The sequence below is a fragment of the Corythoichthys intestinalis genome, chromosome 8, assembly GCF_030265065.1.
Source record: "Corythoichthys intestinalis isolate RoL2023-P3 chromosome 8, ASM3026506v1, whole genome shotgun sequence".
Classification (NCBI taxonomy): domain Eukaryota; kingdom Metazoa; phylum Chordata; class Actinopteri; order Syngnathiformes; family Syngnathidae; genus Corythoichthys; species Corythoichthys intestinalis.
Genome location: NC_080402.1, coordinates 22,614,409 through 22,629,518, shown reverse-complemented (window position 1 = coordinate 22,629,518; position 15,110 = coordinate 22,614,409). Strand labels below are relative to the sequence as shown.

Below are 15,110 nucleotides of genomic sequence, written 5' to 3'. Positions count from 1 at the left end.
ACGTTTCCGCTGTTCCGCTTCTGTGACGTCACTTCCTTCTCTTCCGCCGAATTTTCTCAGCTACCGTCGTCAGTCTTGTTTACCAATTAAGTACCTTTAGCGTAATCTTGTACTAGTTTACTGTCTTTATTGTGCTACACAATGCCAGGATTTTCAGACAGAGACCGTGGCCGAGATAGAGGGTAAGTTTCCTTCTGCTTTAAAAATTTCTCCCTTTCTCGCTTCATTTTACAAATGGCTGCCAACGTCAGACGCCGCTGTCGATGTGAAAAGAACACTGACCGTGTTCGTTCGGTTCTGTGTTAAAATGAACATACCGGGACGTATGTATATGCATTTAAGGTGACTGCAAACTGCGGGCTCTGTGGTTGTTTAACTGCACGAACGCGAGATAGAAGAAAAAAAATATATAAACGACAACCTTATCTTAACATGGATGTATGACGCAGCAACTTCTCTTGACAAAATACATTGAATCCTCTGAATAGCTTCATTTGGCCATAAGGCTTTAATCGTCTACTCACATACATACATTCAATCGGAGAAGCAGGCTTCGAGCAAAGGATCGGCTGCAAACATGTGCATTGCATTAACTTTATAATAATCAAGTCAACTCATTTGCTTCTATTGACGGCGATAAACGGCTAATCCATTTTGACTGGAATCGCTGCTATTCCTCCCACTTGAAATGAACTGGACGTCTGTCACTGTCAAATATTGGTCGACCAATCTAACATTTTCCGATGCTAATTTCGATTTTTTAAATAGTCGATAGCAGTTATTTGAGGCCGATGTACTTTTTTGTTTTGTTTTTTAAAGCACGTAAATTATTAAAGGCAATTGAAACACACTAAATAAATATATAAGAAATCAAATCCACAAATAGAACTCCAACCATTTTTTCTTAAACTTTAATTAAACCTGTCTCCACATTCTCCACAACCAAGTAAAACCAAAAGTTGAAACCAAAAGTACAGAACAGGTAAGGAGTAGTAAAAAAAAAATTAAAAAAAATAATAATAATAAAAAAATTTTTAAAAAAAGGCCAAAACACTAACCTGAGTGATAAACCGTTTCAGTACAAGTACTGGATTTAAATTATTTCAAGCTTCTTTTTTATCTTAATAAATTGACAAAATGACTCCACAGGTTTGATGTTGTTACCTTTTTTTGTTAACTGATCCCTTACTGACAGTATAATACACAATAATTACACTTGGCTGTTCCTGGCATTGTCTGGGTAAAATGGTCCTATTATGTGTATACATTAGAGGTGTGCAAAATTTCCGATTCTTAGATTATTCGCGATTCGGCCGTGGAAGATTCGAGAACGATTCACAAACATCCAAATTCCGATTATTGAAATATGCCAAGTAAAGCGGAAGTACAACACACTCGGCGCGCCACGCGGTCAATGAGGAACGGAGCGAGAGTAGCTAAACATCATGCTTCTCATTACCCGGCCCCTCGGGTAATGCCAATGCTCAACTCATGGCTCTAGCTCAACTCATGCCACGAGATAAAAAAACACAACAACATACCTGACTGCTGCCGAAAAGCTGCTACAAAGTACATCCACATAATGTTACGGTAGATATCATTTATATAGGACTAGATGCAATACAAATTAGGTTACGTTAGTAGAACACCTACAAAAAGCTAGACTCGGGTGTTAGTAAACGGCCGCCATCTTAAAGCAGTACACTTCCCTGCAAAGCTGTTGTAGCGAACCTTCCAAGCAAACCGAATTAACTTTTTATCTAAAATACTCCTAAATCGGTAAAATATTGACTTGAATCTATCTTTAAAATAGTTTTAAAACTTTCACATGTCGAAAGTAGACAAAAGGGAAATTATGGAATAACGGGAGCAATTTTAACAACTTTAACGGTTGATTCACAACATTAAATTAATTGAATGTAGTTTAAAGCTGCTGATACAGAATGGGGACTGGAGTTTTTTATTTACTGTTATTTTTGTATATTTGTTTACTGCTATATGTTAACTTGATACTGAAATAGTAGTTTGGTTTAGAGAGAGTATTTGAGAGTATTTTTGAACAATTTTGGAACTAATGTACAAAACATTTTAAAAAAAAAAAAAAAGGAGGGGGGTGCATCAATAATCGTTTTATAATCGAATCGGAGCCTCTGAATCGTAATCAAAAATCGAATCGTTAGGTGCCCAAAGATTCCCAGCTCTAGTTATACGTTACATTCAAAAAGTAAAGCGGTCCATGTATTTCTTGTGAAACTGTAAGATCCAGAAAACACACTCAACGTACATCTTACACTAGTTATTAGGCCTGCACTATATATCGTTTACACATCGCCATCGCAATGTGCACATGCGCAATAGTCCCATCGCAGGACTTGCAATCTCCATCTTTCACAAATGAACCCCCTTGGCAAAGAATAAACAGTATTACAGGTAGTCCCTGGGTTATGAACGAGTTCCGTTCCTACGATGGTGACATAACCCGAATTTCCGCGTAAATTGGAATGATCCCTTTAAGTACCCCTAACAACCCCCCAGATCTCAAAATAACTATCCAAAAACATGTATAATGCGTCATTGTACTGTCCTCGCCAAGTCCTAGCTAGACAGCACGCTAAACTGTAATCCCCTCTCTCTCTCTCACTTGGCTGCGCGACTTTTTCTTGGGGGTAAATGCATTTACCCCTATATTTCCTCATGTGTGCGCAAATATGTTCTTCTTCGTGTGTAGATGCACTCTTTCTTGCGTGTGGAAGTACTACCTGAACTACGCTTACTGCGGCAAAATAAATGCATCACAAAACAAAATTCACCATTATAATCAAAAACTCATTTCCCCAAAGGGCAGAACAGTCGTATTAATAAAATAAAGTAAAAAAAAAAAAAAATACAATAAACTGTTTGCGTCCCTAAAACTGGTCTACAGACAAAATGGCGGAGGAGACTCCAGCGTCATAAGGTCAAAATCATGTAAGTCGGCTACATTGTAATCCGGGGCCGGGAAATACCACTATATGAATACAGTGTGGTCATTGTTAGTCAACCAAAGTCTTCCTAAACAGATCTATTCAAGTCATTTGGTGAAAATTCTTCTAGTTTTTATATGGCAAACCCCCAAAAAGTTGCAATGTCAGTTTTTTCCAATATCGTTCAGCCCTACTAGTTATCATAAAATCACAGAGTAGACAGTGCTCATTGTTGCACACAACAATTAGCATTAGTAGTTAGCAAATAGGGTTTACATTATATTAGCTTTACTAACTATATTGTCGAAGAGCTAACAGACTATGCTTGAACAAGGAATACAATAGGAAAACCTTTGAAAGGAGTTGTCAGCTTCCTTCTAAGACGCTCATCCACTTTCTCTCCTTTCTCGTCTTGATCTTTGACTACTTCTTTTGGCCACCAGGTGGTGCAAAATCACAACTAACAAAGATAATCACCCAAACAGTAACGGTTATCCAAGGCCTGGGCGATATGACAAAAATGTTATCAAGATAAAAAAAACAATTCTTATCAATCGATATCAATAATTATCACAATAATGTTTTTTCTTTAAAATTTAAAGTCAGGTTTTTGCCACTGAGTGTAAGTTGACAAAACCAGATGCTGCTTTAACAAGAGGTGTGCAGAATTTCCGATTCCTAGATTATTTGTGATTAGGCCATGGAAGATTCGAGAACGATTCACAAACATCCAAATGCCGATTATTGAAATATGCCAAGTAAAAAGCGGATTTAAAACCCAGTCAGCACAGTCTTCGGGACGCAATGAGGAACGGACCGAGAGTAAATATCATGCTCAATTCACGGCCCTGGCTCAACTCATGCCGCTAGATAAAAAAAACCCAAAAAAACAAAAAAAACAATAATACCTGACTGCAGCCGACAACTGCTACAAACTACGCCCACAAAATGCTATGGTAGATATCACATGTATAAAGAACTACATGCGAAATGACAGACTCTGCGGCATTAGCAAACAGCCGCCATCTTAAAGCAGTAGACTTCTCTGGAAGGCTGTTGTAGCGAACCTTCCGAGCGAACCTAATTAACTTTTTATCTAAAATACTCCAAAATCGGTAAAATCTTAACTTGAATCTATCTTTAAATGATGAACCAGTTTTAAAACTTTCACATGTCGAAAGTAGACAGAAGGGAAATTATGGAATAACAGGAGCAATATTAACAACTTTAACGGTTGATTCACAACATGAAATGAATGTAATGTAGTTTAAAGCTGCTGATACAGAATGGGGACTTAAGTATTTTATTTTCTGTTTTGAACTGTTTACTTGATACTGAAATAGTAGTTTATTTAAGCCTGAGAGGATTTTTGTACAATTTTTGTAACTAATGTACAAAACATTAAAAGCAGGTAATAGCTGGGGGGGGGGGGGGGGGTCAATAATATATTTATAATCGAATCGTAATAGTAATTAAATCGTTAGGTGCCCCAAGGTTACCACCGCTAGCTTTAACCAATCTTTAATGTCAGTACAAAGATGCATGCATGGTGACAAACTACTCCACAGCATTTAACAAATATGAAGAAATTGCTGAAAATTAAAAGTTAACAAAATGCAGAACACTGCACACGATGTAATCAAATTACACAACATCAAAAAAATAAATAGACAAAAGAAAATGTTCAGTTTAAAAAATATGACAGATAAAAAAGACAGCCGTTACTTTAAAAGTTGCGGTCCACAAAAATAAGTCTTACCACACTATCAGGCTTTAATGCTGCTCTGTGACAGGTCACAATGTCCCCTCCTGTACTAAATACCCTCGCAGAATTAGCATTCACGTCGCATCTGGTGTTCGAATGGTGTAATTTAAGTTTAAATCTATCGACTTTTATTCTTATTGTTTAGAAGTTCACAACTCTGAATATACGAAGATATAAAAAATATATTCAGTGTTGCTGACCCCATCCCATGACAAACCAGTTCTGTTTTCAGATGGGTGAGGCACTTTATTTCCTCATATTAACTGTGGGTCCCGTGTCTTTCCTTCACTAGATATGGTGGAGGACCTCCTCGATATGGAGGTGGTGGAGGAGGCGGCAGGGGTGGACCTCCCCCGCCAAAGTTTGGCAATCCTGGTGACAGGCTGCGAAAGCGACACTGGAACCTTGATGCACTTCCCAAGTTTCAAAAGAACTTTTACCAAGAACACCCCGATGTCACCCGAAGATCAATTGTAAGCATTTACTGTTTTTGTTTACATACCCGTTGGATTGACTGGCAGCTTGGCTGGAGTGTATTCCACCTAAGCTGTCATTGCGTTCTAGTATTGTTAATGTGTGCTCGCTTTGTTACGATTATAGCAAGAAGTTGAACAGTACAGAAGAAGCAAAGAAATCACGGTCAAAAGCCGAGAATGCCCCAAGCCAATTATAAGGTTCCATGAAGCAACATTTCCAAGTGAGTATAGTTAAGGACTCTTCTTTTAAACTATTCTATCCAGGGTTTACATTCAATACTACATTGAAAATACAGCCTCTAATTTAGCCTTTTTATGTTCCACAGATTATGTTATGGATGTGATCGTCAGACAGAACTGGATTGAACCAACCCCTATTCAGGCTCAGGGGTGGCCAGTTGCTCTCAGTGGCAAAGACATGGTTGGCATTGCTCAAACTGGCTCGGGAAAAACTCTTGCAGTAAGTAACAGAACATCACAGTAATTATTACATTTTACATTGGGACTAATTATGGGGCCGTTTACATGATGACGCTTCAACACCAAGACGCAACTATTGTGTTGCGGAATGACATTGCAATTACACGGTGACAGTGAAAATGTAAGGCGAAGACGCAAACCTTTGATTCCGGGCTCCAAAGTGGAAGGATTCAATTGCGGAGCTTGCTCTGCAACTATCAGCACTCTCACACGTCACTTTGGGCATGCGCAGCGCTGCTACTAAACATTAAAAACGGCAAACATTGCAGAATGTAAGCTTTTAATTTTCTGTTTTTATCATATATTTAATTTGAATATGTTTAATGTTTGCTTTTTTGTGCCTTTTGGAGCAAAACAAAAATGCCATTGCTTGGAGTGGGCAGGTATGTTGTCTTCCGGACTGAGGAGGTTTATGGTGTCAAGGAAGTGCATAACTGGCTATCACTTTGTAAATCTGTACTGCCCCCTAGGGCCTGGCATGAATACTAGATCGTTTTCACGCAGAATTACGACATTGTTCAAATGGAGACGGAACCATTTAAATGCAAACACAAAATTTGTCGTATTCTAGTAGCGTCACCATGTAAACGGCCCCTAAATCAGGCGTCAGGAACCTTTTTGACTGAATGAACCTACAAAAACACTTATTTAAAAATATGATTTCATTATGAAAAAAATCAAGCATACAACAGAAGCCTAACAGCATTCCTCAGGATTTTACAATATTGTTGCGCTGCGTTGTTTTACGCACACAATTAAAGCCGAGATGCGACTGGAGCACTCCTAAACTGATAATTTGTGATTTTTAAATTTTTTTTTTAAAGCATATCTCATTTAGAATAGATGAATTCCATGGCCCACACTCACCACTTGGCCACTAAAAAACACAAGCATGGTTGGGCATTGCGTAGATTTGCTAGGATTGAAAACCACAACCAGGGGGACTTGTACTGTAGATCCCTTCAAGTCCCATGCCATTGGCTGCGTGAGCCCAAAGTGATGATGGTACGCGTAGTCCATATTAGAAGTGCACGATAATTATCGGTCCAATAATAGGAATTATGACATCATCCCAATAACAATATGTTATCGGCCCTATTGATAATATTTTTGGCACGGTGTCGGATTGGGACGTGTGCGTTTTTTTGCACTCCTGTTTTGCCAGTATTCAAAGTTTTGTTCTGTTCTAGAAGCCGTATTTTACCTTCATTGAGTCATAAATCTTACAATGACAATTAGCAAATATTTGCATTTTACAGTGTTTACAAGTTCTTGAGAGGCATTTTGATTATTGACAGGCTTGCTGTTCTACAGTATAATTGCCAGGTTAAGAAATTTGTTTAATGGCCCAAGATGACAAAAGTCTCCTTTCCTGTTGCACCAAATGTTTTATCTGCTGACAAAGCACAATACCTGTTGGGTTTATGTTTGTTTTAGATCAGTGCTCATTGTTCAGGCGAACACATCGTCAATGATACTGACTGATTGATTGTGATTGACTCAAATTATATTTATTTGAAAAAAAAAATGGGCACTTTATTTGAAGTCAAAACTGTTCTTTGTTTTGTTCATGATCATAATGTTCATGTCATCATGAAAATTCTGGTTCGGTCAAGGGCAAATCTATGCTGAATCAACCAGTAGTATTTTTTACCTACGGGTGTTCAAAAACTAAGGCGAATATACATTGAAAAATTACTTATATATTATCGGTTATCGTATCGGTATCGGCCTTAAGGAGCCGGAAGTTATCGATATCGGTATTAAAAAATGGATATCGTGCACCCCTAGTCCATATGCTACATCGATGAATTAAAACCCGCCATGACTGAATGGAAGTTAAGCAGGCCAAATCAATCCATACCAGTGACTATAGATAATGCTGCAAATATTGTTAATTCAGTACGTAACATAGATGGACTTGGACCACAAATAGGATGTTTTGCTCGTGAGGTAAAAATAGCTGCTAAGAGAGCCGTAGCAATCAACAGTGTGCCCCACCTCACTTTACAAACCGTAAATATTGTTCTCAGCACTTATACAAAATTTCTTCAGATCAGTAAGAAGTAAACACACAAATATTATGCACTAAAATGCATGTTTATATGATGGCATTGTTATTTTTGCTTGTTAGCAAAATCTAAAAAAAAAAAAAAAAAAAAAAGCATAAAAAATAAATAATAACACTTGTATTTTTTGTTTCGGAGCATTAAATGTATTGAATTGATCGAAAATCGTATCGAACCGTGACAACTGTATCATTGCATCCCTATTTTTCAGTACCTTCTGCCTGCTATTGTGCACATCCAACATCAACCCTTCCTGGAACATGGCGATGGTCCAATTGTAAGTAAAACATCCCCACATAAAACATCCCCACAATTACTGAGTATTTGTTTTCTGGTTAAAAAGGACATTTCACTTTGAGGTCTTAAATTAAAAGTCCTACCTTTACCCTATTTGTTTATATAGTGAGTGAACTTTTTTTTTTTACATCAATTACATTGATAAATGCAAAATTTTTTTGACAAATTCCTGCTTTTTACAGTGCTTGGTATTGGCGCCTACACGTGAGCTGGCCCAACAGGTTCAACAAGTTGCTGCTGAGTACGGCAGGGCCTCCCAGCTCAAGTCAACTTGCATTTATGGCGGCGCACCCAAAGGTCCCCAAATTAGGGATCTCGAGAGGGGTATGTTATTTAATCTTTCCACCAGGGATTCTTAAACTTTTTAGGTTAGGGGAATCCCTACAAAGGAGAAATGTTTCCAAGCACCCCTATTTTTTTATTTCATTGAAGGAGTTGAGATTTGTATTGCTACCCCGGGTCGTCTCATTGACTTCCTGGAGTGCGGGAAAACAAATTTGCGGCGTTGTACCTACCTTGTGCTTGATGAGGCCGACCGTATGCTCGACATGGGATTCGAACCACAGATTCGCAAAATCGTGGACCAAATACGGGTGAGAGCCTTTTCTTTTGGAATTTTGACACAGAGTTGAAAGATAGGAATTTATGTTAGTCAGGGAGTAAATCTTTTCTGTCTTCTTATTTATTAGCCAGACCGTCAGACCCTGATGTGGAGCGCCACTTGGCCCAAAGAAGTACGGCAGCTTGCTGAGGACTTCCTGAAAGACTATGTGCAAATTAACATTGGAGCGCTTCAGCTCAGCGCCAACCATAACATCTTGCAGATTGTTGATGTCTGCAATGACATGGAGAAAGAGGACAAGTAAGAAAGGCATCTGAAGAGGAAGGTCGAAGTTAATTAATATTAGTAGCTAAAGAGCAATCTTTTATCTTGTTCCTAGACTGCTTCGGTTGCTGGAGGAGATAATGAGCGAAAAGGAGAACAAGACAATTATTTTCGTGGAGACCAAAAGGCGCTGTGACGAAATCACAAGAAGGATGAGGAGAGATGGGTAAAGAAGGACACCGTTTTACCCTGTGTTTTATTCCTAAACAGTTGTTCCTGTCATATGTGACTTAATCACAAGTGCACCCTCAACCTTTGCGGTGCTGAGGGATTTATGTCACATGAAAAAAATCTTATAACACTCTACCAAACAAAAACGACACTAAATGTATCAAGCAGTACTTAATTATGTTGATTTCATTTCAAATTCCTCACATAGTTGGTGTAAAAGCATGGTTTGGTTTGTTGAATGCAAAGCTATTATTTTAGATACATGGATTAATTCTGGTATCTAGTTGAAGAGCGGTTAATTGTTCTCCCTGTCACTTTACATTGCTGACATGGAATGTGTTTTAGACTGACTCTTTCTCACACAGGTGGCCAGCAATGGGAATTCACGGAGACAAGAGCCAGCAGGAGAGAGACTGGGTCTTGAATGGTGAAAATGAATAATGACTTTAGCTCTGTAATGCCCCTTTTCCACTGCGCGGTAACTACGTAGCATAACGTTCACCAAAACACGCTAAGAAATAACACTTGAAGCATTGTTGTTTGCGTCAACGATGACAAAACTAGACAAAGACGAACACATTCTAAAATGATTAAAATGTGACTAGGACTAATAAGTATTTTCGTCCATAAAACTAAGACAAAAATTATAATGGTTACCAAAAACAACGCTGACAAGAAGAGAAATGTATTCTAAATTTACTTTTCTATAAATGGATTCGTTAGAAAATGTTGGTCAAATTGATGTGTGTTTGGCAGCCATTTTAATTTTCGTCTTCGTCTTTTGGACGAAAATACTTATTAGTCTTAGTGATATTTTAGTCATTTAAAAATGTGTTAGTTCGTCTCGTTTTAGTCGACAATTCTCAAAATGTTTTCGTCTATAAACTTCAAAAGTTTTAGTCCATGAATGGATAAATAAAAGGTTTCCAACAATTTCGAATGAACACGAGCACATAACTGTAGCGTCTACAAGGGTATCACCTTTATGATGATAATACACACTCGGCAGGAAAACAGCACATTATTTGCAATTAATTAAACTCACCTGTATGTAGAATGTTTTCCAAGAGTTTAAGAAGACACCGAGTCACTTCGCTAAATGCTAACGCTACAAGTTAGTTTAGTGTGTGATGATCACTCAGGTCAGACCTTTAAAGGCTAAAGCAACATGGCATATCTAGCCAAGATAAGAAGGCAAAACTTACCAAGCAGACCCTTACACTTTTGTTTCACAAAAGGGGCCTGGAATGGGTACAGGCCTACTCACCAGCCGGTGAGTGTAAGCTTGTTTGTGGGGCGGGGGGAAGGCGCAGCATATCACATGAGTGACATGACCAAACACTGCTACATGTGTTCTAACTACACATACAATAAGAAAATATCACACGTTGTGAATTTACGACAGAAACTAGAGATGGGAATCCTTGGGCACCTAACTATTCGATTACGGTTCAGAGGCTACAATTCGATTATGAATAGATTATTTATGACCCCCAAAGCTATTAGCTGCTTTTAATGTTTCGTACATTAGTTACAAAAATTGTACAAAAAGCCTCTCAGCCTTAAATAAAAAACTATTTCAGGATAAAGTTAACAGTTCAAAACATAGATAAAATACTAAAGTCCCCATTCTCTATCGGCAGCTTTAAACTACCTTCAATTCAATTTAATATTGTGAATCAACTGTAAAAGTTGTTAAAATTGCTCCCGTTATTCCACAGTTTCCCTTCTGTCTACTTTCGACATGTGAAAGTTTTAAAACTGTTTTAAAGATAGATTCAAGTCAAGATTTTGCCGATTTAGGACTATTTTAGATAAAAAGTTAATTAGGTTCGCTTGGAAGGTTCGCTACAATGGCCTTCCAGAGAAGTCTACTGCTATAAGATGGCGGCTGTTTACTAACGCCGGCAAGTCTGTCATTTCGCATCTAGTTTTCTTTACATGTGCTGCTAACGCCGCCTAGTCTGTCATTTCGCATCTAGTTCTTTATACATGTGATATCTACCGTTGCAATATGTGGACGTAGTTTGTAGCGGCTGTCAGCAGCCGTCAGATATTATTGTTTTATTATCTAGCGGCATGAGTTGAGCCAGAGCCAGGAGTTGAGCATTGTCATTACCTGGGTAAATACAAGCTTGACGTTTACTCTCAGTCTGTTCCTCATTGCGTCCCGAAGTCCGCGCAGGCTGGGTTTTAATTCTACTTTACTTGACATATTTCAATAATTGGAATTTGGATGTTTGTGATTCATTCTCGAATCTTCCACGGCCGAATTTCGAATATTCTAAGAATTGGAAATTTCGCACACCTCTAACGTAAGCTATGGTGAATTTTCATCTCGTTATTGTGTCGTCAGACGACAGTTGGCATCCATCTTGTTATAAAAAATTGATCGTTGACAAAATATCTTCGTTATCGTCATCGTTGACGAAAACAACACTGGTTCAAATGCAGCAATTTTTTCCCCTTCAGTTTATCACATATGTCCTAATCTGTGGAAAGTAGAGTAAGCCATGTCTGCGCAGTGGAAAAACAAAGTAATTACAATGTTCCGTGATTGAATTCCACGTCTCCTCTCTCTACTTATATAGAGTTCAGATACGGCAAAGCACCGATCCTCATCGCCACAGACGTGGCCTCCCGCGGCTTAGGTCAGTTTGCCATTAAGCGGCAACATTTTCTTTGTTACACTTAATTTAAAGAAAGTGTTTTTGCTTTCTTTAACTTCTCTATGCATTTTCTGAGTTTTTCTCACCTTAAGGTGGAGTCTTTGTGGCAGGCACTAGGCATGACAGTCCCAGGCCTGGAGAGGGAGAAGGATGACATATTGGAAGTGCTCAACTGGCTTGCCACCCAGTGGGCCTAGAGAGGTGAAAGCTCTTGTGTGCCAGTGATTTTTTTTCAAAAGGCTCTGTGGCTAAGCCTTCATCACATCTGTTCTCTGTCCGTGGATTTCACCCGACAACTGCCATCCAGCTGTTTCCGACTTAAAACATAGTCGCCCCTAAAAATGCTTGCTGTATGCCGTTGTGTCGGAGAGCGCCGTACAGTCTTGCTAGTTCGTTAAGAGATTTGGAACGATTGTTACCTTTCGGAGCTTGTATCGGCGTAACGCGGGTGCTCGTCGACGCTTTCGGTTACCTCCTGTTCCCGTCAAAGTGCTGGATTCCTTCAAATGGAGAGAGCAGTTTGAGAACTTGTATTAGTCTCTGCAAATTGATGACCTGGCACATGTGCTTAGGGGTTAGTGAGGAGAAAGAGTGAGAGACAGATCAAACCAAAGTTACTCCCTCGCCTGTTATTTTATAGTCATGTCGAGACCTGCCAATGACAGACATTTTCTCAAGTGAACAATGGCTTCTTGAGACATCTTGCCTCGATGATGAAGTGGGAATTGTTTTTGCCGAGGGGTCCCCACGAGACTGTTTTTAAGGGGCCCCTGTCAATTGAATAGATGATCTTGGCAAGTCGCGCAGTGTGGCTTCTTTTGAGGGTGTACTGGGGAAAAAGAACATGGAAAAAATGTACCATTGAATGGTCCAATATTGGCATATGAGGAGGTCCCAGTGCATATCCTGGCCCAACTGCGTAATAGAAGCTTCTGGATGTCACTTGACAACATGTAGGGGGTTTGGCTGCATTGGGAAAGGACTAGTGAATGCATACTCCTTATGTGGTAAGCCTTAAGCTATTTGTATTCTCCCTTGGTAACAAACTGGGGAGCGAAGGTTTTTTGGGGGGCGGGGGGGTCATTTGGATGATGGTAAGCAAATGGAGTGTGCATCGTTTCTCTCTTCCCACAGTAGTATTCCCATGGAGTAAATGTCAAATAATGATGATGATGATGTTTTAACCCATTTCCTCAACAGCCTAACCAGCACCTTCCTCCCCAGCCTTCACAGTTGCTAACTGTTTGCTTTGGTCTGGCTGTTGTGGTGTGCAAAATCCTCGTGTGGCCTCCCATGTTTCGTTTTGCCACACTGCAACACTTTCACAGATGTGGAGGATGTGAAATTTGTCATCAATTATGACTACCCTAACTCCTCCGAGGATTATATCCACCGCATTGGACGCACAGCCCGGAGTCAAAAAACGGGCACAGCCTACACCTTCTTCACCCCCAACAACATGAAACAGGCTAGTGACCTCATCTCTGTGCTGCGGGAGGCCAACCAGGCCATTAACCCCAAGCTCATCCAGATGGCAGAAGACAGAGGAGGTACAAAATGCACTTTACTTACTGTATTTTCCGGACTATAAGTCACTTTTTTAAAATATAGAAATAATAAAATAATATTTATTTCTTGTGTCTCTGATAAAGTAACTCTCCCGCCCAAATTACAACTTTATACACCAACGTGATTTATAGTTCCAAAAAAATTCGATAAATTGTGGCAATTGCGTGTATGGTGAAATTTGACTGACCACAGTTCTTTTCCATTCCATGTAGGTCGTGGTAGGGGGGGACGAGGTGGCTACAAAGATGACCGTCGAGATAGGTATTCTGGAGGTGGGCGGCGTGAGAACTTCGGTGGAGGCGGCTACAGGGACAACGATAGAGGGTTTGGAAATGGGCCAAGAGGTGGTGGGTTTGGAGGCAAGGTTCAAAACGGGGGTGGTTACGGTGGCAACAGTGGTAACTCAGGCGGTGGTTATGGCAACAATTATAACAACCGCAATGGTCAAGGTAACTTCAATGCTCCGTCCAATCAGGCGGGAGCCTTTGGGAACCAAAATTTCCAGGGCCCCTCTCAATTTGGGGGCATGCAGAGGCCTGCCCAGAATGGCATGAACCACCCGTTCCCTCAGCAGCCACCGCCGCCACATGCTCAACAGCCACCACACCCGCCTCCAATGGCGCCCTACTCCATTCCACCACCCTATCCACAGTAGTTGCGATACAATGAATTGAATGCACTTGTTTTTTTTTTGTTAAGTCAACAAGTAGTGACATATTGGTTATATTTGAAGTTGTTCTAAATATTCTATGTTTAACTCTTCTTACAGCAGGTTTTGCGATTATTTCCGTAATACGAGATCGTCTCCCACAGTGCGACGATCATGTGCTGTACTTTTCCGCGGTTGTTTTTGTGTTACATTCCTTAGTTATTTAACTAGGTGATGCATTGTATTCAGTTTGTGATACAAATTGGTGTAAGTATGGTGATCAATATTTAAATGGAGCACATGTCCCTTTTTCCAATAAAGTTAATAAAAAGGGAGACTTGTCTGGTTTGGGGGGAATCTAGTGAAAACATGTACAGTGCTGTGAAAAAGTATTTGCCACCCATTTTTGTCTCTATATTTGCCACAAAGTTTAATTCATCAGACCAATTTTTCCACAACCCAAGGTAGTATAAAATGCACTTTCTAAATGAAGTTTTAAGGCACAAAAAAATCCAAACCTATGTGGCCCTTTGTGGAAAAAGCAATAGACCCAGGTAGGTTTGTAAAATTCTTACCCTTGGTTAATATTTCCTTGGGTTGTCTATGAAAATTGGTTTGATGAGCTGAAAACTGATAAGTATGACAAAAACATTGAGAATACATAGTTTTTCATGTAACTTGAACTGTTTTTGCCTGTTTTTAAATATACAGTATAGCAAGATAGCAATTGAAAAGGGGCTGCACAGACATTAGACTTATTTTAGCCTGATAATGGCAGGCATTTTATTGTAGCTTATAAGCACCACAGTAACACTTTAATGCACAAATCACAGTATTTCATTTTATTTGTTACCATTACAGGACACCCATTTAACTGCCGTTAGACGTAGAATCCATTTTGACGTTTGCCTGTGGCACTGAAAGATGAGCACGTATGGGCAGCAGGGGCGTTACCAGGGGTGGGCAGTGCCCACCCACGGACACGCTCTGCCCACCCAAAGAAAACTGGATGTAGTACTAAAGGCAGTCTGGGCACTGTGTATGGTATCCCATTTATATAGTACTGATGTGTTCTAAGTTTTAACGTTTGCGCTGTTACCTCCTCTTTCACCTTAA

The 15,110-nt window shown here is 39.6% G+C and overlaps 1 protein-coding gene across 1 annotated transcript; it reads left to right on the top strand.

Moving 5' to 3' along the window:
- Nucleotides 1–13: 13 nt before the first annotated feature.
- On the top strand, nucleotides 14–14,327 carry LOC130920214 (probable ATP-dependent RNA helicase DDX5). The gene is made up of 13 exons (XM_057843241.1): nucleotides 14–182; nucleotides 5,021–5,201; nucleotides 5,329–5,425; nucleotides 5,531–5,664; nucleotides 7,965–8,030; nucleotides 8,233–8,374; nucleotides 8,483–8,643; nucleotides 8,740–8,912; nucleotides 8,992–9,102; nucleotides 9,473–9,534; nucleotides 11,699–11,758; nucleotides 13,105–13,326; nucleotides 13,558–14,327. Exons 1-13 carry the CDS (start codon nucleotides 142–144, stop codon nucleotides 13,998–14,000), a joined length of 1,893 nt encoding a protein of 630 aa, XP_057699224.1. The 5' UTR covers nucleotides 14–141; the 3' UTR covers nucleotides 14,001–14,327.
- Nucleotides 14,328–15,110: the final 783 nt, after the last annotated feature.